The following is a 25,289-nucleotide window of genomic DNA, read 5'->3' as shown; positions in this document are numbered from 1 at the left end:
CATTGTAAAGGAAGACAGCAAGTGCCCATAGCAAGTGCCAAGTTGTAGTTGACAGTTGTTTTACCACGATAAAAAAAAAAAAAAAGAATCAAAATAAAAGAAGAAAGGATATAGATAGTAGGAAACAGTATTTCCTATCATATCAATCAACAAGAATGTCACAGTCATCAGTGATTCCAGTCCTCCAGGGTAACCATGAAAGAGAAGAATACCTGCGGTCCAGCAGCTATCATGCTGCCTCCACTCACTTCGAGGAACCAAGGATGTAAAAAAAATGCAGGATGCTGGCCCCAGGGAGCTGAGATGCACATGAACGGAATGATTTCAGTAAGCCCAGACTCTTGCATCTTCCATACATAGAAAAGCGCTAAATTCCTTAACTTGAGATATTTAATTAACAATAATCTTTTGATGTTTGGACTACCTGCCCCTTGTTGCAAACTTCTGTATAGCCTAACCCTTCCCCCCCCCACCTCCTTGGAACAGTTCTCTCAGGGTTACTTGAGATGCTGTCTCCCAGGTCTGAAGTCCTAAAAATTTCTGGCAAATAAAACATAACTCTCAACTTTTAGGTTGTAACTATTTTTAAGTTAACAGTAGTGAAGATTCCAGTTCACATCACACATGATTTTTGCACTTAGCTCAGAAAAAAAAGTAAACAAATTTGCAAAATAAAATTGGGACTTTTAGTGCAGGGGAAGGTCTTGCCACGCCTCTAAGAGGAAACGGGCAGTGTCGATAAGAAGCACTTTCAGTTTATGAGAGAATGGCAAGAACGCTGACTATCTTGAAGTCTCCAACACCATTCTCCACTGCTAAGAGCATGATCTGGCTGTTCCAGGCTCTCCTACTTGTCTTCTTCTGCCGTGGCCCAGGTAAATGCTGAAGTATACCCATGTAGTCATGTTTGACTCCTGGTTTTGTGCCGTTTGCTTGATCTAAATCACCTACATTTAGGTGTCTGTCTGTATCTCTACTAAGGGATCTGGTGGGGCTCACAGAGGTGCCTGATAAACTGCCATTGCCTCTCAACTTAACAGCTTACAGCCTGAGATTATCTGGAGTTAACAGCTTCAACTGCGTCTGCATTTAAATTAATTATATGCTGGGGCATGGGAAATGAGCTTTTCTAAGATACGACTGGGGTTTATAGCCAGCGTGTTGTGATATAAAGACAGCTAAGGTTAAGAACGGAGAAGGTAATGGCACCCCACTCCAGTACTCTTGCCTGGAAAATCCCATGGACAGAGGGGCCTGATGGGCTGCAGTCCATGGGGTCGCTAGGAGTCAGACACGACTGAGCGACTTCACTTTATTTTTTCACTTTCATGCATTGGAGAAGGAAATGGCAACCCACTCCAGTGTTCTTGCCTGGAGAATCCCAGGGATGGGGAAGCTTGGTGGGCTGCTGTCTATGGGGTCGCACAGAGTCGAACACTACTGAAGCGATTTAGCAGCAGCAGCAGCAGCAAGGTTAAGAAAAGAAGCCTTCTCACCAGAGTAGCTGCTATCTTACTGTGTGATCACAAGTAGGCTACATGTTCTTTCTTGCCCCATTGAAAATATCGAAAATCTATGGTTCTGTTTAGCTGAAATTTCTGAACCCAACTAAAACACTCAAAATAGTGTTTACAGTTTTTGTGTACTGTGAAAAAAACTACTCTCCAGCTTTCCTTTCCTTTGATGCAAATCAGGGACTAGCTAGTCCAGCAATACTTAATCTGCCAGACAGGAATTCTCAGATCCTACATGCTTCTCATTCCCTGCTGTCCATTATGTGGAAAACTTGAAGGTTCATGTCAGGTTTTGGGGAAGCACAAGTGGTCCACTGGGGCCAAAGTACAGGAAGGGGCAGAAGACAAGACAAGAAAGCTATCCCAGAACTAGCCCAGGGTAGCAGGTAAAAATAGTTAACATTCATTGTGGGCTTGTACTGTTCCAGGCACTGAGTCAAATGCTATACTTACATCATACACATAAGCTTCTTGACAGTTCTAGGAGTCTGTACTATTATTATCCCCTTTTGAAATAACTCACACAGATTTCATTAGCCAGTAGGTGGCAAGCTCTTGTGATAGTTTTGAGGAACAGTGACAGTTGAATCAAAATGGTAGCAGCACAAGAGAGGGCAGAAGCAAGAATCACCACAGATGTAGAATTAGCTAGATTACCTGGCAATGGGAATGAAGTGGGGAGAGAATTCATTGTCATCCAATAAACAATCATTGAGCACCTACTGGATGCCTGGCACTATTCTAGTTTCTGAGTGTACACCATGAATGAAGCAGAAAAAAATTCTGCCCTCACGGAGTTAACATTTTAGCCGAGGAAACAAGCTATAAACAAAACAAATAAGTGAAGCAAAATAAATAAGTATATTGGATAGTGATAGATGATAAGGAGGAAATAAATCAAGCAAGGAGAGAAGAGATTAAATGTTGGGGGCAGAGAAATTTCAGACAGAATAGCCAAAAAGTTTACAAAGTTGGGAGAGGGGAAGAGGGAGCAGCCATGATGTGAAGATGATTTCAATTTTGGACCTACTAATTTTAAGATGTTAGTGTGATATTCATGAAATTTCCTGAAAGCAGCTGGAAATTTAGGACTAGAGGTAGAGCTGAGGCTGGAGGCTTGGAACTCACAGCATAGAAATAATAAATAAAGCTAAGGATAAAATTGTAAGGACAGAAACTTGGGGAATATGTACAAGAGCAGAAAGAGAAAAAAATTATACATTCAAGAGCTACTCCCTGGCCCAGGAGCCACGGAGGCAAAGACAAGAGATCCCTGTCTTTACCTCCTTGCAAAATTGAACTCATCTCTAGAATTCAATATTCTGAATGTCCTCAGGTTAAAATTCCCATTTTTCTCCCCATTCCCATTAATATTTCTCATAAGGGCCCTATGAAATATACACTATTCCTATCCCCACTTTAAGGAAGTGGAATGAAGGCATACAACACTTGAGTAACTTGCTTACTGTCACACTGCTGTGGGGGAAGTGAATGGTTTAGGAAATGAAACATACTTGAATGTGTGTGCAGGTGTTCTGAGGTCCAGGAAGAAAGCAGTAATTTACAAGGTTATAATTTAGGGAAACTGGCTCCAGAGTCTATTCATAACCATTTTACTATGCTGCATAGTTTACAAACAGCTATATATTCACATAAATGTATTTGGAATTATAAACTGTGATACTAAGAAGATAATAAGCAGGGTACTGATGCTGAAAACTCGGCCTCTGTGCATTGGTGCCGAATCAAGTCTCAGAGACAGAGTTATGGGTGAAGTAGAAAAGGATAGTTTTATTGGTTTGCCAGGAAAAGGGAGACACAGAAGGCTTCTGCTCTTGAAAACCATGTGTTCCAACCTGGAGGGTTTGGCGAAGAGTTTTATAGCAACCATTCAAGGGTAGGATTGCTAATAAGATTAGGATGTGTGCAGGGCCTGTACTATTTTAATCTGGTCTCAGATAATCTGATGAGTTTCTGTAGTTCCTTTAATCTGGCCTGAGGTGGTCTTCTAGAAGAGCTTCTCTAGTTCCTTTAATCTGGAATGAAGAATGCTGGCATCTTCCATTTTATGGGAGTGTTAGTTCTATTAGTATAAAGAGCTCAAAGATATTGTTGTGCATCCCTAAGGCAGAACCAGGACCCTGCCCCAAGGCTGCACCATTGTTTTTACTGCTCCTCCTTTTGTCTGCATCCCTTCCCTTTCCAGATTAGCAATTGTTATAATCTGCCCTTAGGAACTAAGGGAAGGTCATGAAAGTGAAAGTGAAGTGCTCAGTCTGTCTTTTCAATCCCATGGACTGTAGCATAACCACATTCCTCCATCCATGGGATTTTCCAGGCAAGAATACTGGAGTGGGTTGCCATTTCCTTCTCCAGGAGGTCTTTCCAACCCAGGGATTGAACCCAGGTCTCCCACATTGTAGGCAGACACTTTACTGTCTGAGACACCAGGGAAGATTTGAAAGTCATGAATGCTGGAGTCTGTTCCCTACAAACAAGATATGCAGGACAGAAAGGTTTCTGTGTCCATGAGCCCCACAGGGTCCTGCTTGGTTTCAGGACCATGGGATAGAAAAACAAGAGGACCTTCTTTAGATGGAGTGGTGTGGAAAGGATTTTCTGGAAAGGTAGCATCTCAACTGATATTTAAAGAGAAGTCAAACAAGGGAGGAGTCTAATGAAGAAGCATTCAAAGCAGTGGACATTACATGTGCAAAGGCCCTGGTGCAGGGAAGAGTTTAGAATGATTAAGGAAGGAAAAGAAAACCACTGTGACAAGAGTATGGTACAAATTAATCTTGAAGCAAGCATGAAGGAAGATGACTCATGCCAGCCTACATTCTTTCAAGGAGCCAGACACCATAACTTGCTCCTTTTAGGAAATTTAACTGTAAAGATAAACCATGTTAAGAAATAATTCCAATAGGTATGAAGTGAAGTGAAGTCGCTCAGTCGTGTCCAACTCTTTACAACCCCATGGACTGTAGCCTACCATGCTCCTCCATCCGTGGGATTCTCCAGTCAAGAATACTGGAGTGGGTTGCCATTTCCTTCTCCAGGAGACCTTCCCAACCCAGGGATCGAACCCGGGTCTTCTGCATTGCAGGCAGATGCTTTACCATCTGAGCCACCAGGGAAGCTCAAGGTATAATTGAGATCAAACGTCATCATGCCCTGGAGAAAATGAATCTCACTTGCTTCTACATTTAATTCTTTCTAGGTGGGAACTTATCAAATGTTAGCTGCTAAGTCACTTCAGTCATGTCCAACTCTGTCCCTGGGATTCTCCAGGCAAGAACACTGGAGTCGGTTGCCATCTCCTTCTCCAGTGCATGAAAGTGAAAAGTGAACATGAAACATTATCAAATGTTAACATGCATACAAAGTACTAGGGGATCTTATTATAATGCTGATTCTGGAAAGGAGACTAAGTCTCTGCATTTATGACAAATTCCCAAGGAACACCAGTGCTGTTCCATGGACCACGTATGAGACTTTAGTCACAATGGGGTTGGAAGGATGGAGAAATAAGAACTAGTTCTTTGAGTGTGTTTGCAAGAAGCAGATACAGGTATTCTGATGTGCAAGAGAGAACAGCAGTAGGAAATATATGTTACAACCAATACACATGGGCCAACCAAATGATTCTGAGGTTTTGAGCCAAAAACTCTGCAGGTTTTTCTGCTCAGAGACTATAATCCAATGACTCCCCTTCCCTTGAGCAGCATTATCTACTTCTTACCAACCATCCATACCTATCAATGTTTATTGTTGCTCACCACAGGCAGAGAGTTGTTTTACATTTTGTCTTATCATCAAGAACAACTGGGTCTTTCCACCTCTCAGAATCTGCAGTCACTGCCCACTGGACTGCCAGGCTTCCAAGCCTCCCAGTTTTCAGTCTCACTCCAGATCTAGTCTCAGTTGTGTCTCCATGCACAAGCAGACTGTTGTCTTTCTTCCGTTTTTTTTTTTTGTTTTGTTTTTCCATTAAGGTGTAATTTACAAAACATAAAATAATAATATTAAAGTGTACAAATTCAGTGACATTTAGTAAACTCACAGCATTGGGAAACCACCACTTCTACTGCTCCAGAGCATTTCATCACCCTGAAAGAAGACCTTGTACTCATTAAGCAATCCCTTCTCATTTCTCTCCCCAACTACCCCCCTTCAAACATTAATCTGCTTTCTGTCTCAATGAGTTCACCTATTCTGGATATTACATATAAATGAAATCATATGATCTGTGAATTTTTATGTCTAACTTCTTTCTCTTAGTAAAATGTATTCAAGGTTTATTCCTATTGTATCATGTATCGAGAGTTCATTCCTTTTAATTGCTGAATAATATTCCACTGTATGTGTGTACCATAACTTATTCATCCACACACCTCCTGATGGACATTGGTGTTGTTTCCAGCTTTTGGCTTTTTCAAATAGTGCTATTATGAAGACTTTTGTACAAGTTTTTGTTTTCGGTTCTTCTGGGAATGAAACTGCTGGATCATATGATAATGCTGTCCTTAATTTTTTGAGGGATCACTAAACAGTTTTTTCACAGTGGATGTACCAGTTTCCATTCCCACCAGCAATGTGTTCTAATTTCTCCACATCCTTACCAACACTTATTTTTCAATTATTTTTATTGTTGTTATTATTATTAGTCACCATCTTAGTAGATATAAAGACATTTCATAGAGGTTCTTGATTTGCATTTCCCTCACAATTAATGATACTGAGCATCTTTTCGTGTGCTTATTGGCTATTCATATATTTTCTAACCTCCTTCTGAACTTGTTTCATGCTGAGCTGAAACAGCCCACTATATTTCTTTTTCCCTTAGATAGGCCTAAGCCAGTCCCCTAGGTTAGATAACCCAAAGTTTCTCTGCCATTTTTCCAGAATCAACTCAGTCTTACCTGCTTTCTTTATTCCTTCTCATTTCTAAAAAATATTCCATTTTTCTTACCACATTAAAAAAAAATCATTCAGATAATCGTTCAAGTCACTTCACATTCTAATCTCAACCTATGCAGTATTCCAGGTTCCCTGGGCCAGATTCTAAGGGCATAATAAGCTGATGAAGACAGTACTCATGTTCCCAGAGTGAGTGAAACTTGTAAACAAACATACTGCAAATTTCTGCTGACTCAACATCCACACCAGAGGATGAGCAAGACCTCAGCACCAACCCCATGCTCCAAGTGGCCCCCAGTGACTAAAAAGAGAACTTTCCATGGATCGCTAAAGCAGCCTTCTGTTGCAGTCATGAAACATCTTCCCAATTCTTAATCTCTTCTGGTTCCAGTCCTAACCAAATCTGCTACCAGCTGAACCACTTAGGGGAGACCTCAATGTTCTGCAGAGAACATCAATATTCATGCCAAGGATACAGATCTAGGACATTCCCAAAGCATCAGTGCTGATTCCAGGTAGAGTAGAGAAAAAGACCTTGTGCTCTCTGGGCCATATTGTATCATCTGGACCCCAAAACAGCTCTCCTTCAGTCCAAAGTCTTTCAGAGTAGCTTTTGAACTTTTTCAAAAGTAATTTTGAGCTTTTCCAAAAGCAGTTTCTGACCTTCACCTTCCTTAAGCACAGAGGTTTAAATCTTATTCTTAGACCTGCAGGGAACGACTCCTACCAACCCCTTCTCCTCTTTCTATACCTTTTCCTCTTCTCCCACTACAAACTCCTTTCAACTTTCCTGGATCAATGCAAAACCCCACAAATATAAGCAATTTGAACTTACCCTTAAAGGATAAATAGGAGCTCACCCAAGGGGAAAATGTGGGCAAGGTGTTTCAGTCAAAGGGAACAACAGAGCAAAGAAAGAGCAGGACATTCTTGAAATAATCAAGCAATGAAGGATCTCTTGTTTTTATTCAAAGCCATACTACAATGGTATCTTCTCTGTGATGTGTTTCCTGACAACCTCCAACCCTTCCTGCCCCATCATTTTCACTATTTGCACTGCCATGCAGAGTAAGTACATCATGAGAAATGCTGGGCTGGATGAAACACAAGCTGGAATCAAGATTGCCAGGAGAAATATCAATAACCTCAGATATGCAGATGATGCCACCCTTATGGCAGAAAGTGAAGAGGAACTAAAGAGCCTCTTGATGAAAGTGAAAGAGGAGAGTGAAAAAGTTGGCTTAAAGCTCAACATTGAGAAAACAAAGATCATGGCATCTGGTCCCATCACTTCTTGGGAAATAGATGGGGAAACAGTGGAAACAGTGTCAGACTTTATTTTTTTGGGCTCCAAAATCACTGCAGATGGTGATTTCAGCCATGAAATTAAAAGATATTTACTCCTTGGAAGGAAAGTTATGACCAACCTAGACAGCATATTAAAAAGCAGAGACATTACTTTACCAACAAAGGTCCGTCTAGTCAAGGCTATGGTTTTTCCAGTGGTCATGTATGGATGTGAAAGTTGGACTGTGAAGAAAGCTGAGCACCAAAGAATTGACACTTTTGAACTGTGGTGTTGGAGAAGGCTCTTGAGAGTCCCTTGGACTGCAAGGAGATCCAACCAGTCCATCTTAAAGGAGACCAGTCCTGGGTGTTCTTTGAAAGGACTGATGCTGAGGCTGAAACTCCAATACTTTGGCCACCTCATGCGAAGAGTTGACTCATTGGAAAAGACCCTGATGCTGGGAAGGGTTGGGGGCAGGAGGAGAAGGGGACGACAGAGGATGAGATGGCTGGATGGCATCACCGACTCGATGCACATGAGTTTGGGTGAACTCCGGGAGTTGGTGATGGACAGGAAGGCCTGGTGTGCTGCGATTCATGGGGTTGCAAAGAGTTGGACACTACTGAGTCACTGAACTGAACTGAGAGCATATACCTCTTATCAACTTGACATTTATTGGGCTCAAAATTGTGCTAAAGGCTAGGGTTACAGAGATAATAAGCATAATCCCTACACTCAAGAGTATGCAAAATAGAGGAAAGCAACCTCGTAATTATGGCTAAGAGAAAGAAACACTTGATAGTGAGTGTGCAGGGTGAAATTAGTGATGTGAGAGCTGTCTGGAAGCAAACTCTATCCTAGGTCTATGCCTAACTCGCCACACCACAGCTACACGTTTACCTGTCAGGCTTCTCTAAGAAGGACAAGCAGTGTCTTATTCATATTTGTATTCACAGTCATCAGCCCAGAAACTGGTATATAAAAGGAATCTAATAAATATGCTCTGAATGCCGTGATTTCTAAGGCTTTTATTCACTGAATTGGCATAGAGCTGAGCAAATAGTAAAATGATTGCTAAATAAATGAAGGATTTCAACCTGTAAAAACAAAGCTTAAAAGTCTGTACTAGACAAAGAATAACAGTTCCTGAAGAGTCCTTGGCCACAGGATATGCCAAGATTCCTTACAAAGAGGAACTGGACCTAAACATCCTTGGCACAGAAACTCCAAGATAAAGAGTGGAGATGTACTCATTCACTTAACAATATTCATGCTCATACTCAGTCTTGTTCGACTCTGCAATCCCATGGACTGCAGACTGCCAGGTTCATCTGTCTGTGGGATTTTTCAGGCAAGAATACTGGAATGGATTGCCATGCCTTCCTCTAGGGAATCTTCCCAACCCAGGGACTGAACCCACATCTCCTGCATCTCTTGCACTGCAGGCAGATCCTTTTCCACTGAACCACCAGGGCCTACTATGTGCCAAGCACTGTTCAAGAGTGTCCACCACACTGAACAAGACAGACAAAAATTCTTGCTTTCATGGAGCTTATATTCTAGTGGAAGGGGGAAAGAACAGTAAAACAAATATGCTAATTACAAAGTGTGGTAGACAATATTACAGAGAAAAACAAATTCAAAGGCAGTGAGTGTACAGCAGTGAGGACTGGTGGTGAGGAAAGTGTAGTCATAGAAGACCTCCTTGAGAGGGCAAGTTTAAGTTAAAGACCTTATGGAGACAAAAAGAGTGAGCCATGTGGATACCTGGGCGAAGGGCATTCCAGACAGAGGCAATTACAAGTGTACAACCCTGGCCTTTCAAGGAAGAACCAGGCCAGCATAATGTGAGCTAGGAAGGGAAGAAGGTGGAAAGTTATAGGAAATTAGGCCAGAGAGAAAAAGAATCAGATCATTTTGTCCCTCATAGAAAGTGATGTCGCTCAGTCATGTCTGACTCTTTGTGACCCCATGGATTGTAGCCTGCCAGGCTCCTCTGTCCATGGGACTTTCCAGGCAAGAGTCCTGGAGTGGGTTGACATTTCCTTCTCCAAGGGATCTTCTTGACCCAGGGATCGAGCCCAGGTCTCCCACACTGCAGGCAGACTCTTTACCATCTGAGCCACCAGGGAAGCTCTTGTCCCACATAGGCCATTGCAATTATTTTGTTTTGCTTTTTGTTGTTTAACCTCTTTTACTGAAATAGAGAAAACTGCAAATCCTAAGTGTCAGCTCAATGAGTCATCATAAAATGAACAAATCTGTGTATCCGGACACAGGTTAAGATAAGGCACATAACCAGCAGCCCAGAAAGCCCCCACTATGCTCCCTCCTACTTGCTCTCCCTCCACTGCAAAGGTAACCCTATCCCAACTTTTAAAAGAATAGATTTATTTTGCTTGTTTTTAAACTTTAAATAAATGGAAGCATGCCACTGTATTCTATTTGTATCTGAATTTTCTTTTTTCACTCAAGATTTTGCTTGTGATATTCACGCGTGTTATTCCAAGAGGGAAGAAGGGCCAAATGACAAACAACAGCAGGTTACAATGCTGATGGAAAAATGTAGTAAGGGGTGAAGTCGTTTTCATGTGACAGGCATGCATATGACAATTTGAGAGAGAGGAAGTGCGAGCTCACCCAGGAGTTGAGCACAAAAATCCTAAGAGATATTTCCTCCCCTACTCAGATTCTCTCCTGAGAACTAAGGGGTCTTAAGAAAGTTGAGGTTGTGGTAATAGTTGTTATTGTTCAGTCTCTAAATCACATCCAACTCTGCGACCTCATGGACTGCAGCATGCCAGGCTTCCTTGTTCTTCACCATTTCCCAGAGCTTTCTTAAACTCATATTCATTGTGTTGATGATGCCATCCAACCATCTCATCCTTTGTTGCCCCCATCTCTGCCTGCTATCAATCTTTCCAGCATCAGAGACTTTCCCAATGAATTGGCTCTTTGCATCAGGTGGCCAAAATATTGGAGCTTCAGCTTCAGCATCAGTTCTTCCAGTGAATATTCAGGGTTGACTCCCTTTAGGATTGACTGGTTTGATCTCCTTGCCTGTCCAAGGGGCTCTCAAGAGTCTTCTCCAGCACTATAATTCAAAAATATTAATTTTTCAGCACTCAACCTGCTTTATGGTCCAATTCTCATATCCGTACATGACTACTGGAAAAACCAAAGCTCTGACTATAAGGACCTTTGTTGGCAAAGTGATGTTTCTGCTTTTTAATATGCTGTCTAGGTTTGTCATAGCTTTTCTTCCAAGGAGCAAGCATCTTTCAACGTCATGGCTGCAGTCACTCTCTGCAGTAATTTTGGAGTCCAAGAAAATAAAATATGTCACTGCTTCCACTTTTCCCCCATCTATTTGCTGTGAATTGATGGAAGCAGATGCCATGATCTTAGCTCTTTTTTTTAATGTTGAGCTTCAAGCCAGCTTTTTCACTCTCCTCTTTCAATCTCATCAAGAGGCTCTTTAGTTCCTCTTCACTTTCTACCATTAGAGTGGTATCATCTCCATATCTGAGGCTGCTGATATTTTTCTAGGCAATCTTGATCCCAGGTTGTAATTCCTCCACCCTGGCATTTCACATGATGTACTCTGCATATAAGTTAAGTAATCAGGGTGACAATATATAGGCTTGACATATTTCTTCCCCAATTTTGAACCAGTCTGTTGTTATATGCCCAGTTTTAACTGTTGCTTCTTGTCTTGCATATAGCTTTCTCAGGAGACAGATAAGGTGGTCTGATATTCCCATCTCTTTAAGAATTTTCCACAGTTTGTTGTGATCCACACAGTCAAAGGCTTTAGTGTAGTCAATGAAGCAGAAGTAGATGTTTTTTCTGGCATTCTCTTGCTTTCTCTGTGATCCAGCGGATGTTGGCAATTTGATCTCTAGTTCCTCTGCCTTTTCTAAATCCAGCTTGAACATCTGGAAGGTCCCAGTTCACATATTGCTGAATCCTAGTGGTAATGGTTACTTATTCACTGATTCACTCAAACATTTCCAGATCCTACTTTGTGTAACGCTCTGTGCTCAGATATAAAGATAATTAAGATAACTATTAAATAAGATGATTAAGTTAAGATAACAAGAGAACAGAAGGCTACAAAATGGTATGATAAATGCTAGGAATTTGGCAGAGGATGTTAAGGAAGAATCTTCTTTAAAAATGATTATAACCATTTCACCTTTTTTGCTCAAACATTAATGGCTCTGAGATAGGTTCATGAGAGTGTAGCCATTACATGTTACTTTGAAGTTATATGTATTAATTTTATACTTACCAGTTTTTATCTTCTCAACTCCTAGACAGTTATCTTTTGGGAGCAGAAAAGATATCTTCTGGTATCATGCAAGGAGCACAAAATAGTTAGAGTCAAAGGAGTTGGATCTGAATCCAACTCTGTTATTCTTTAGTTGGGCAACTCTAGGAAAATTAGTTAACTACTCTGTGCCTCAGATCCTTGTCTGTAAATGGATATGATAATATTCATCCTACTTGTCAAAGTTGTTGTCAGCATCAGATGAAATAATGTATAAGAACTGTAAATTCCTATTATTAGTCCTTTAAATCTCACAAGCCTACTACGTTGAACACAGCAGGTATTTACTAAATGTCAAGCTTTAACTATATTTCATCAGTAAAGAGTTGCAGTTTTTGAAATCTGTGCCAGGGATTGGATGCAGTTGTCCCTCTCCATCTCATGCCCAGATAACTCAGAGGCTGGGGTCAGATAGTATGGCTATGACCCAGGTGTGACCAGCTAGTGTGGCATCCAGCTGGTCACAGGCAGACTGGCTGGGACCAACTACTCATCAACCAAGGGTGCCAGGCATTTTGTTGGTGGAGCCTCTGTGATTGTCTGCTTCAGCACTCCTCCCAACCCTTTTCCTCTTCATCTTATCTTTGGACTTCAGTATCAGTGAGCTCTAACAGACTGGCAGCGTAAGGAGAAAGGGTGTGGGAGGTAGGGAAGGGAGAGTCACAACAATTTGCTTTCTGTGTTCACAGGGAACTCATTTTCAGAAGCCAGCTCAACCCCACTGGTTGTGAATGGGGTCCTGAGGGAGTCTGTAACTCTTCCCTCAAAGTTTCCTGTGAAAGAGAATATCACGTTCATCACCTGGCTTCACGAGGGAAGCTCTGTCATCTTCATATGGCCAAAAGAAGCAAAAATACAGGTGACTGATCCCAAACGGAAAGATCAACTGAATGTCACTGAGTCCTACTCCTTGCAGCTCAACAATCTGTCAATGGCAGACGTGGGACATTACCGTGCCCAGATAACCACATCAACCTCTTCTCTGAACACCGATTATAACCTGCAGATCTTCAGTGAGTCAAAACTTGGGCTTAATTTTGTATGGACTAAAAAATAGTACAATTTCAATTCTATGTGACTGCAAATATGCACTATAGACTCGTGGTAAAAAGTATGGCATTTGGAGCTAGACTGAGGTCCAAAAACAAAACAATTCAATGACATTGCACAACAGTTAGTGACAGAGCTGAGATTAGAACCTAAAGCTTATGACTCCTTGACCCTGTACCAGGCTCCATTATACTTGTTGAGACAAGTTTCTTCTGTGACTATTTAGAAGACCAAGTACAACTTCTGCAACAACCACACTCTTGAGACTGAATGCCAATACATTCCCAGGGCATTTTGGAGTGCCTGTCCTTCTAAAGCACATACACAAAAACAGACGTAAGGTACACCAACATGTTTGTTTTTACAATTGTGCAAAGGAATTTTAAGATAAAAACTATTGGCTTTTTAAAACATTGACCAATTAATCTGTGTGTACTAGGCTAGGGATAGCAAAGATTTGATCTTATGGGTCAATATCAATTAATTGGGAGTAACTGCCTAAGATTCACTGGAGAAGGAAATGACAGCCCACTCCAGTGTTCTTGCCTGGAGAATCCCAGGGATGGGGGAGCCTGGTAGGCTGCCATCTATGGGGTCACACAGAGTCGGACATGACTGACTTAGCAGCAGCAGCCTAAGATTCGGAGAAGGAAATGACACCCCACTCCAGTGTTCTTGCCTGGAGAACCCCAGGGATGGCAGAGCATGGTGGGCTGCTGTCTATGGGGTCGCACGGAGTCAGACACGACTGGGGTGACTTAGCAGCAGCAGCAGCAGCCTAAGATTCAGTGTTAAGAAAAATGTGAGTCATGTTAAGTTTATTTACTGAGTCAACAGTATTTGTTAACCATGAATGATGTTGAGACTCTGTTTTAGTCCCTTGAGATACATCAGTGAACAAAACAAAGATCCCTGAGCTCATCATGGTGCTGACATTCTGGGTAGAGGATATGGAGGCAATGATAAAAATACACATTATATATGAACAAAGAACAAAGTAAGTAAGCAATGAGAGAAACTCATGGAAAAAGAGATTAGAACAATATAAGGACCACCAGAAATGCCAGAAAGCAGCAGTCTGTTTTAAATGGAGGAGTCATAATAGGCCTCATTGAGAAGATGACATTAGAGCCAAGGCCAGTTGGAGGTGAAAGAGTGAGCCATGCAGATATCTGAGGGAAGAGCTATCCAGCACAGGCCCTCCCTGTGTCTGGCAGGCTCAAACGTCAATGAGCAGAGTAAGAGAGAGTAACAGGAAATAAAGTCAGTAAGGAAATAGGGAGTCACATCATCTAAGGCTCTGGGAGCCTTCACAAGGACTTTGGCTTCTACTTTTGGTGGGTGGAGAACAACTGGAGGATATTTTTGGACATGTTGACTTGGGGATATACATTATATTCAGGTGGAAATGTCAAGTGGGTAATTATATATTCATCAAGTGGAGTAAGATATTAATATAGGTTTTTAATATAGATGTTTTGAGAATACATCATGTGTATTCTCAAATGCCCAAATCTATTGCACTTCTTCCTTCCCATGAACTGCTTGCTTGCTCTGTTTCTTCACTCCTTCCTTCCCTAATTCTTTAGTTCTCAACACACCCCTTTCTGACTTGCTGACACTCTGCATCAAGATCTCTTTGTTATCATTTGAGGCAGCACCAATCCAGCAATGGACATTGGTTGAAGGAGGTAAATATTCAAGCCAAACATTTGCCATTGCTGTGCTATGTGCTATCTAATTTAATCCTCATAATTATCCAAGAAGTAGGTATTATTGCCCAGTTTTACAGATGAAGAAATTGGGGCAAGCAGAGACTAAAATTTGTCCATGGTCATGTAGCCAATAAATGACAAAGCCGTGATTCTAACCTCGGTCTTCCTAACTCCAAATCCACTCTTGCCATGACATGAAAATTCCTTTCGAACAAGGTATGTTCCACAACCCTTACTCAGTTAGCTAAACTTAATGCTTTGCCTAATCTCTTCTAATGAGATAGTTGGAGTCATTCCATTTTTTACTGGGTCATCTTTATTTCAACCCTTGGGCCAAGTCTAGGTCGGAAGGTTTTCCTGCACTGCTCCCATGTTCACACTGATTCACAGCTGCTGACACAGTTTTAGGTAATATTTTCTGGTCTCCACTCTCAGAAGTACCTGCATCATGTGTATTCTCAAATGCCCAAATCTATTGCACTTCTTCCTTCCCATGAACTGCTTGTTTGCTCTGTTTCTTCACTCCTTCCTTCCCTAATTCTTTAGTTCTCAACACACCCCTTTCTGACTTGCTGACACTCTGCATCAAGATCTCTTTGTTATCATTTGAGGCAGCACCAGATCCAATGAGAACCAGTATCCCAACAAAGTTGTGGGAAATTTGGTTCTCCAAGTAAGTTAAGCTTTTATCTTCCATCCCAGCTAGGAAAATTCTGATAATGGAGGAAACAGAGCTCACGCACCTGCTCTTCTGGTTTCTGAACTGTCTAAGGCTGGGCTGCATAGTCTTCAAATTATGTTTACACAAAGGGCAGTGAACAAGGGCTAGAAGGACCCCAGGAATAAACTGGAGCTCCAAAAATTAAAGTGATCAGCTCAAAATCCCCTGACTAGCTGGCAAAAACTCCAGTCTTTCCCTTCCCTCTCTTCCACTGCCTACTCTGTCTCATACTGACGTCCCTCATCATTTGGTCACCAGAGGCCTCAATCCCATTGATTAGGCAGCACACACAAAGTTATTTACAGAGTATACAGCAGTGTCAGGTGGGATACATGGAAACATAGAGGTGATAGAGATTTTTCACAGAGGGCTGAGCCAAGCCATTTGTCCTTCATCCAGGACTCTTCTCTGCACACAGGACGACTGAGCAACTTACAAGTTGCACATCACACCACGTGGTCTGAAAATAATACCTGTGAGATCCAGCTGATGTGCTCTGTGGAGAATCCAAATGATAACGTCTCATTCAGGTGGCAGGTCGCAGGAAATCCATATCATAGTGAAGCAAATCTCTCTATATCCTGGGACCCCAAGAGCCTCAGTGAAGAGACCTACACCTGCATAGCTGAGAATCCTGTCAGTTATTTATCCTTTTCTGTCTCTGACAAGAGTGTCTGTGAAGGTAAGTCTGTCTCAGGTCTCTCTGAGGGCCTTGAGTGTTGTGGGGTGTGGGGTGTCGCTCATGCCCTTTATGATTCCTAAAACAGAGGCCCAATGGGAGACAGCTGAGTGACGCTGGGAGAGGACACACACCCCCTGGAGCTCTGTGTCTCTTACTCCTCTAGAATGCTCTCCTTTTCCCTCCCCCTCCACCAACCATTTCTCTAAGCCTCCCAGAGCCCAGGAGCAAAGTCCTTAGGAAGGCAAGATTGCTTCTTCTCTCTGTCTCTACCAGGCTCCACACTGCCCTGTCTGCCTAAATGAGACTCCCACTTGCAGAAATCCTGCCCAGACCCCCAGAACCTCTGGGTATAGATGAACCCACCCAACCCCCAAAGATAGTCTAGAAGAGATGCAATAGAGGCTCTAAAATACCACTCTGGGCCTCACTCGATGTGTCTCAAGTGCAACGTTTTTTGTTTTTGTTTTTTTCTTTGCAGGTGTTATTAATGGGAAAAATGAATACCTGGATATCAGATGGATTATCATTGTGGTTGTTTTGACATGTATATTCTTCATTGCATTCATATTAATATTTGTTCAGAGGAAAAAAGTAGCAGGTTTCCTTTCTTCTTATTGTTACTTCTCTCAGGCTTCAGAGACTTAGAGTCTGGGGCTGATACAAGACTCTGTCTTGCAGAAGACAGATAAAGGTGGGGAGGATGCAAACCCGGCTCAGTCAGTCCACGGGGACAACACTTGGGCTGTGAATACACATGTGCTAATCTCCTAAGGAGACTGTCCTACTAGAAAATGCAGGACCCAGCCTCGGGGCCTGCCTGCCCTCCTTTCTGGGTCCCTTTCCCACCACATCCTCTAGAGAAGGGGTCCCTGACACCCAGGCCCCAGACTGGTACCAGTATGGGGCTTCTTAGGAACCAGTTCACATAGCAGAAGGTGAGCAGTGAGCAAGCGAATGAAGCTTCATCTGTATTTACAGCCACTCGCCATCACTCACATCACCTAAGCCCCACCTCCTGTAGATCAGCGGTGGCATTAGATTCTCATAGGAATGAGAACTCTAACCCTAAAGTCAAGGCAGAATATCTTGAGATCGCCACAATATATAAATAAAGTGCACGATAAATGTAATGTGTTTGAACCATCCCCAAACCACCCCCTCCACCAACCGTCCCTGGTGCCAAAGGGTTGGGGGCTGTTACTCCAGAGACACACCTACAGGGGTAGAGGATGGAAGGCTTCTCTCACTACAGTCACATATTTCAGTTTCCCTGATTTTATTTTTCAGGTTTCTTTCAATTGTCTACTCAGCAAACCCAGTGTCATGGTGAGCTTCCAGACTCTTAGCTCCCAGTCACTAAACAGATGGCAAGAGCCAGATGGAAAATGAAGGGGGGGTGATCAGAGGGCTAGATAATGAGAGAGGAGGAGGTCAGAATGTCATTATTCAGATGGACCAGATGGTGCAAGGGAAGAAGACCTGGAATTGTGAAAGTCTATCCCCTGTGGGACCTACAGGGTCCCTTACAAGAATGCAAACTGGTCACTCAGGCAATTTCTTGGGATGGGATTAGGGCCATTCCCCCATCCTGTCAATGGAGAGCTAAGTGCCAGTGAAAGGGCTCATGGCCTGTCCATTATCAACAGCAGGCGCAGTGTAAAGATAGGACTAGAGCATCAAATGCCCAAAGATGACTGCCTGACCCCATCACTGTATTCAGCCAGGGTTTGGGTATTGAGTTTGAAGTGAAAATTGTTGTCATGTCTGACTCTTTGTGACCCCATGGACTGTACAGTACATGGAATTCTCCAGGCCAGAATACTGGAGTGGGTAGCCATTCCCTTCTCCAGAGGATCTTCCCAACCCAGGGATCAAACCCAGGTCTCCCGCATTGGAGGCGGATTCTTTACCAGCTGAGCCACAAGGGAAGCCCAAGAATCTTCCAACCCAGGAATCAAGCCGGGGTCTCCTGCATTGCAGGCAGCATGCATTCAAATTCTTGTTTGATCATTTCCTGTGTAAATTTGCACCAAGGCAATAAAACTTTCTAAGCCTCAAATTTCTCATCTCTAATATAATCAAACCCACTCTAAGGAGCTCTGAAAAGTTGAATAGTATTATATACGTGAGACAATCTGGCTCCGTTATGCTCACCAGTGAGATTCTCTAGCTCCCGTGGAGCCAGTGCTGTTTTGTCCCAGAAGCTTCCCTTCATGTGAATCCAGAGAGACTCAGAGGCTTTAGGGTAGCTCAAGACCACGTTCTCCTAGGAGATGAGGTCAGAAATAGATCAAATGGATGAAAAGGTTCTGGTTCAACCCTGAACTCCCAAGACTGGGAACATGAATGTACCCTAAGGAAGGGCAATGTTTCAAACAACTACCATTTTGGGGCCAGAGAGTGACATGGGGTTGACAAGGTCCTGGGAGAGCAGACCAGAGTTCTTCAGCCATTGATTGTGTCTTCCTGTGTTAACAGCAGAAACTGTGAGTAACTTAGAGTACGCTTCCTTCTCTTCAGGGAACACTGTGTATGCTCAGGTCACCCATTCAAACAAGGTGAGTACTTTCAGCTTTATACTCCATTATGGTCATTATTTTTACAGTCATTATTCATTAACTTGTCACAATCATCTGACTAAATCCAAATGATGTCCACCACTGAGGTGAAGTGAAGGCAGTGACAAGAGTTATGTCTGGGACCTTTCTACACCCTTTTGCTCTCACGCCGGTGGAATGTTTACTCATACCCTGCTTTACATTGCTTAATCTAACTATGTAATGCATCAGTAAGTCATGTCCCTTCAGCTTACTTACAAGCTGCCTGGAAGTGAAAATTATGTCTTCCTCTCTCTTCCCCTATGTCTTGGCATGAAGCCCAGTAAATATCTGCTGGATGGATAAAGTTCAGTTAAATTTGAGAGTTCCCAAAGGACACAATTCTGTATCAGGGGACTTCTCATCCTTTTTTAGGGAAAATAGCAGGGCTCAGAAGAGCCTCTTAAGAGAGAAAGAGTGACAAGAATTGGCAATCCCTCAACTGTGAAAGACACTAAAGGCATGAGCAGCCCTCAATCGTCCCCTCCCCTCTAGCGACATAACAGGATGGCCTTGGTCAGGCATCAGGAACTCCCCGCCATGCATCAGTAATTCCTCATCAGCCCCAAAATAAAGCACCTGCAAATGGTTCATTTCTAAATAACACTACACATCCTGGGAGACCAGTTCCACATCTAACGAAAAATAAGTCAAGAGAGCCAGCATTCTTCAATAATGGAAGCAGTGGTCTAGCTAGAAATCTTGGATTCCACAGCAAATCTCCCCTCACAAAGCCCTTTACAGATGTTTGCAAAGTAGGCTCTTTAAAGATAGCAAACAAGAAGAGATGCTCTCACCTTGGTTATTTCAATTGCCTTTCCAGTTTTCTCTTGATGACAAGATGAATCACTCACAACAAACCAAGAATCTAATCTCCAACAAATTTGCTAACTTTTTCTTTAGCAAAACATGGTACTTTGGAGAGTTTCAGAGGTTTTGATAACACCCTAGATACACCCTAATTCATTTAAAATGCCAAAAACTATGAGCACAGGGGACTTCTGTTATCATCAGGCTTTTTATTCCAAGCAGAGCCATTCTTAAGATGAGGTATTCCTATTCTAACAGTTCTCCATGCTCAAGGAGACCCCAATGACATGATGACCAGGCTATTAGAATCACAGGGGCAAAACAGAGCAGGCAATACCTCCAGTTATAGGTAGTAAAGATCTGAGACCAAAGATGTAATACAATGACTCTCTGGTAGTGTAGGTTAGGTGTTTTGTTGGTTTTTTGTTTTTTTTGTTTTCGACTGCCCTAGGTATTTGTTGCTGCTCACAGTTTCTCCAGTTGCAGTGAGCAGGGGTCACTCTCTCTAGTTGCAGCGCGTGGGCTTCTCATTTTGCAGTAGCTCCTCTTGTGACAGAGCATGAGCTCTAGGGTGCACAGATTTCAGTAGTTGTGGCGCACGAGCTTAGTTTCCCCATGGCATGTGGGATCCTCCCAGACCAGAGATCAAAGTCATGTCCCCTGCCTTGGCAGGCAGATTCTTAACTGGTGGACCACAAAGGAAGTCCCTGTAGGTTAGTTCTTAAAAATGGAGGAAAGAGAGTAGAGTTGGATGCAGGACAAGAATGGTTTCTTTCCCTCACACCACCTGCCAACAAGGTCACCCTTCTGTCTCTCTGGCTCATAATCCCACTGGTTTGCTGGAGTGTTGTGCTTCAGTTTGGGGCTCAGGAAAGGTGACTGATCCTTCACAAATTTGAGAGCTAGTAGTGCTTGATTTCCAGTTCCTCTTGCTAAACACTCCATAGCCCTCCTCCTGAAGAATTTTGACATCATCCCTCTTTCGTCACACTGCCTTTCCCAAGAATATATCTGTTTGCATGAGTTTATATCTCTTTATGTGAATATATGTGTGCATGAGTACATATTTCTTTATGTAAGCCAAGTCAATATAATTGTGTTCTACAGGAAACAAAAATCCCAAAACTTGTGAAAAACTATGACTCCACCACAATTTACTCTGAAGTTAATCATCCCCAAGAGGTAAGCCCATAATTGCCAGCTGTTCTTACACTCTTACCTCTCTTCTCACACCTAAGATTTCACAAATATAGTAATAGCAAAGGGACCATTTTACAGATGCCAGAAGTACAGGCTACAGAAAGTCTCAGGACACACCTAAAACACGTTATCTTGTATTAATATTAGGATCACCACACTTAACTGAGTTTTTAACTTACTTTTTAAAAATATAGATCTGTTTGTTTATTTATATTTGAAGTATAGTTGATTTACAATGTTATGCCAATATCTGCTATACAGCAAGTGATGTAAGCTACTTATTTTTCTTTTAATTTAATCTTAGCTTAGGCTGTGAATATCCCTATCTGCCCATAGTGATTTCCAGACACCCCTATAACGAGAAATGGCCTGACACTCTGGTTTCTATTGACCTTCTTTATTTTTCTTTTTCCTATTAGAGAAAGCCCATTTATACCAGGACAGCTGCCCATCACAACGTCGTGTAGGTTTCTGAAAGACTTCAAAGGAATTTCAGAATTACATATCTGATCCTGATCCCATGAGAAAGAACAGAGCTTGGTTTCTGCCTGACAACACAATTTGAATATCTAGGATTATCAGACTTGAATCTGCTTACCCTCATCAAACATTTAAGGAATAACATCATTTCCAGAATGTGACCCAAATAACATTTTCTAATCTGCTCCAGGCCAAAATATACATCATATAATACACCTGCAAAAATTTTCAACAAGATACTAGCAATCTGAATTGAACAATACATTGAAAGGATCATATACCATGATCAAGTGGGATTTATCCCAGGGATGCAAGGATTTTCAATATCTGCACATCAGTCAATGTGATACACTACATCAACAAGTTGAAGGATAAAAATTATATGATCATCTCAATAGATGCAGAATAAGATTTTGGTAAAATTCAACACCCATTTAAGATTTTTTAAAAAACTCTTAGGGAGGGTGGGGGAGGGGGTTGGTATGGGAAACACATGTACACCCATGGATGATTCATGCTAATGTATGGCAAAAACCACTACAATATTGTAAGATAACTAGCCTCCAATTATAATAAATAAATTTCTTTAAAAATAAATAAATAAAACTGAAAAAAAAACCTCTCCACAAAGTGGTCATAGAGGGAAACTACCTTAACATAATAAAGGCTATATATGACAAACCTTGGGGAAGGAAATGGTAACCCACTCCAGTATTCTTGCCTAAAGAATCCTGTGGACAGAGGAGCCTGGTGGGCTGCTGTTCATGGGGTCGCACAGAGCTGGACATGACTGAAGTGACTTAGCATGAAACAAACCTGCAACTAACATCATAATCAACAGTTAAGCTGAAAGCTTTTCTTCTAAGATCAGGAACAAGACAAGGATGTCCACTCTCACCACTTTTATTCAAAATAGTTTTAGAAGTACTAGCCATGGCAATCAGAGAAGAAAAGAAAAGAAACCCAAATTGGAAAAGAAGTAAAATCATCACTGTTTGCAGATGACACGATACTACACATAGAATATTCTAAAGATGAGACCAGAAAACTACTAGAGCTCATCAAGGAATTTGGTAAAGTTGCAAGATACAAAATTAATGCAGAGAGATCTGTTACATTTCTATACACCAACAACAAAAGATCAGAAAGATAAATTCAAGAAATAATGCCATCTACCACAGCATCAAAAAGAATAAAATACTTAGGAATAAACCTACCTAAGGAAACAAAAACCTGTACTTCAAAAACTATAACACACTGATGAAAGAAATCAAAGACCACACAAGCAGATGGAAACATATATCGTTTTCTTGGATTGGATGAGTCAACATTGTCAAAATGACTATATTACCCAAGGCGATCTATAGATTCAATGAAATCTCTGTCAAATTACCAATAGCATTTTTCACAGAACTAGAACAAAATATCTTAAAATTTGTATTAAGATACAAAAGACCCTGAGTAGCCAAAGAAATCTGCAAACAATAAATACTGGAGAGGATGTGGAGAAAAGGGAACCCTCCTACACTGTTGGTGGGAATGTAAATTCATACAGCCACAATGGAGAACAGTAAGGAGTTTCCTTTAAAAACTAAAAGTAGAGCTACCATGAGATTCAGCAATTCCAATATTGGGCATACATCTGAAGAAAAAAGTGGCTCAAAAGAATATATGCACTCCAACATTCATTGAAGCATGATTTACAATAGCCAAGACATGGAAGCAACCTAAGTGTACACCAATAGAAGAATAGATAATGAAGATGTGGTACACTTATACAATGGAATATTACTCAGCCATCAAAAAGAATGAAATAATGCCATTTGCAGCAACATGGGTGGACCTGGAGATTATTATACTAAGTGATATGCAGCTCTTTTTAACAAATGATACAAATGAACTTATTTACAAAGCAGAAACAGATTCACAGACTTAAAGAATGAACTTACGGTTACCGGGGGAAAGAGTTAAAAAAAAAAAAAAGAGTCTGGTTCTTGACTTTCTCTAAGGTAACTAAGCAAATGGACTCATGGTTGGCAGAGAGGCTATAATTCAGAAGACAACCAGTTCTCTCCTTTTAGAAAGCAGCAGGACTGTAACTCACTGGGAGGGAATACAGTGTGCTGGTTATGTGTATTTTCTCTGGAGCGGACCCCATGGTCTTATCATAATACATCATTTACTAGATGTATCTCCTGGAACATGCTACCTAACCTCTTCCAGCTTTGGTCTCCTACACTGAAAAAGGAAGCTAGCAGTGGATCAGCCCTATTATACAAATGAAGGACTTAAGTTATCACTGGCTTCAGTCCACGGTGTGTGTCACAAAGAGTCAAAGACAACTGAGCGACTGAACTGAACTGAACTCAGCTTCTCTATAACCAGGCCCTTTGGTCTACCTCCAATTAGTGGACCTCTCCACTTTTCTCCAAATCTGCAACCACCATCCGATGTACAACCATTATCCTCTCAACCTGAATGCTACAATAAACTCAGAGCAATTCTCCCCAATATTTGCTCTTGGCTCCCTCCAATCCATTCTCCATGACATAGCCAAAGCATTGTTTTTAACATAAATCAGATCCTTCACTTGGCTGCTTAAAATATTTCAAGACTTCCTAATGCACTCAGGATAAAAGTTGAATATACATGGCTTTAGACAGTCTGGCCCATCCCACCCTCAACTAGCATCATTCTTCCTCCACTATCTCTATTTAGCCTTTTAGACCTTCTTTTATCTCTCTTATTAGAGGAAAGAATGATCTATGTTCAGTTCAGTTCAGTTCAGTCGCTCAGTCATGTCCAACTCTTTGCAACCCCATGAATCGCAGCATGCCAGGCCTCCCTGTACATCACAAACTCCCGGAGTTCACTCAGACTCGCATCCATCAAGTCAGTGATGCCATCCAGCCATCTCATCCTCTGTCATCTCCTCCTCCCCCTGCCCCCAATCCCTCCCAGCATCAGAGTCTTTTCCAATGAGTTAACTCTTTGCATGCGGTGGCCAAAGTACTGGAATTTCAGCTTCAGCATTATTCCCTCCAAAGAAATCCCAGGGTTGATCTCCTTCAGAATGGACTGGTTGGATCTCCTTGCAGTCCGAGGGACTCTCAAGAGCCTTCTCTAACACCACAGTTCAAAAGCATCAATTCTTCAGCGCTCAGCTTTCTTCACAGTCCAACTCTCACATCCATACATGACCACTGGAAAAACCATAGCCTTGACTAGACGGACCTTTGTTGGCAGAGTAATGTCTGTGCTTTTGAATATGCTATCTAGGTTGGTCATAACTTTCCTTCCAAGGAGTAAGCGTCTTTTAATTTCATGGCTGCAGTCACCATCTGCAGTGATTTTGGAGCCCCCCAAAATAAAGTCTGACACTGTTTCCGCTGTTTCCCCATCTATTTCCCATGAAGTGATGGGACCGGATGCCATGATCTTCGTTTTCTGAGTGTTGAGCTTTAAGCCAACTTTTTCACTCTCCACTTTCACTTTCATCAAGAGGCTTTTGAGTTCCTCTTCACTTTCTGCCATAAGGGTGGTGTCATCTGCCTATCTGAGGTTATTGATATTTCTCCTGGCAATCTTGATTCTAGCTTGTGTTTCTTCCAATCCAGCATTTCTCATGATCTATGTTAATAGACCTATTTACTTCTGCCTCAAGGCCCTTCCTCTGCCTGCCTGGCTCCTCCTTATTTTTAGGTGTCAGCTTACCTATGTCACATTCCAAGAGAGACCTTCCCAGGCCCTTCTATCTGAAATATATCCCCCTATTATTCTATCACACCTTCTATGTCATTTATTATGTCATTAAATATTTATTTTCATTTGTTTAATGTCTGTTTTTCCTACTATACCATAAGGTCTTCAAGAAGAGGGACCATGATAATTTTATCACCATATCCCTAAAATATAGCAAGTGTTCAATAAATATTCTTAATAAATAAATAAAATGGAGTTGTTTATGAAGTAATGGAGT

General features: G+C 41.8%; 1 protein-coding gene and 1 non-coding gene across 11 annotated transcripts; one reads left to right on the top strand and one right to left on the bottom strand.

The window, feature by feature from the left end:
- Nucleotides 1-754: 754 nt before the first annotated feature.
- Nucleotides 755-25,289, top strand: SLAMF6 (SLAM family member 6). 10 transcript variants are annotated; one of them, XM_070366063.1, is made up of 8 exons: nucleotides 755-875; nucleotides 12,745-13,068; nucleotides 15,960-16,223; nucleotides 16,702-16,767; nucleotides 17,511-17,549; nucleotides 18,744-18,781; nucleotides 20,738-20,812; nucleotides 21,250-25,289. In XM_070366063.1, exons 1-8 carry the CDS (start codon nucleotides 767-769, stop codon nucleotides 21,295-21,297), a joined length of 963 nt encoding a protein of 320 aa, XP_070222164.1. In that variant the 5' UTR covers nucleotides 755-766; the 3' UTR covers nucleotides 21,298-25,289. The 10 variants fall into 10 exon arrangements, with proteins under 10 accessions (XP_070222164.1, XP_070222160.1, XP_005903951.2 ...); XM_070366059.1 differs by having other exon boundaries at nucleotides 18,705-18,781; nucleotides 21,250-25,288; XM_005903889.3 differs by having other exon boundaries at nucleotides 18,702-18,781; nucleotides 21,250-25,288.
- TRNAC-GCA (transfer RNA cysteine (anticodon GCA)) lies at nucleotides 4,580-4,651 on the bottom strand. Its single transcript has one exon. It is a non-coding gene; the product is annotated as a tRNA-Cys (tRNA).

This window comes from Bos mutus, chromosome 3 (genome assembly GCF_027580195.1).
Source record: "Bos mutus isolate GX-2022 chromosome 3, NWIPB_WYAK_1.1, whole genome shotgun sequence".
Lineage (NCBI taxonomy): Eukaryota > Metazoa > Chordata > Mammalia > Artiodactyla > Bovidae > Bos > Bos mutus.
Note: the sequence above shows the minus strand (reverse complement) of the source record. Positions and strands in the feature narration are given on the sequence as shown.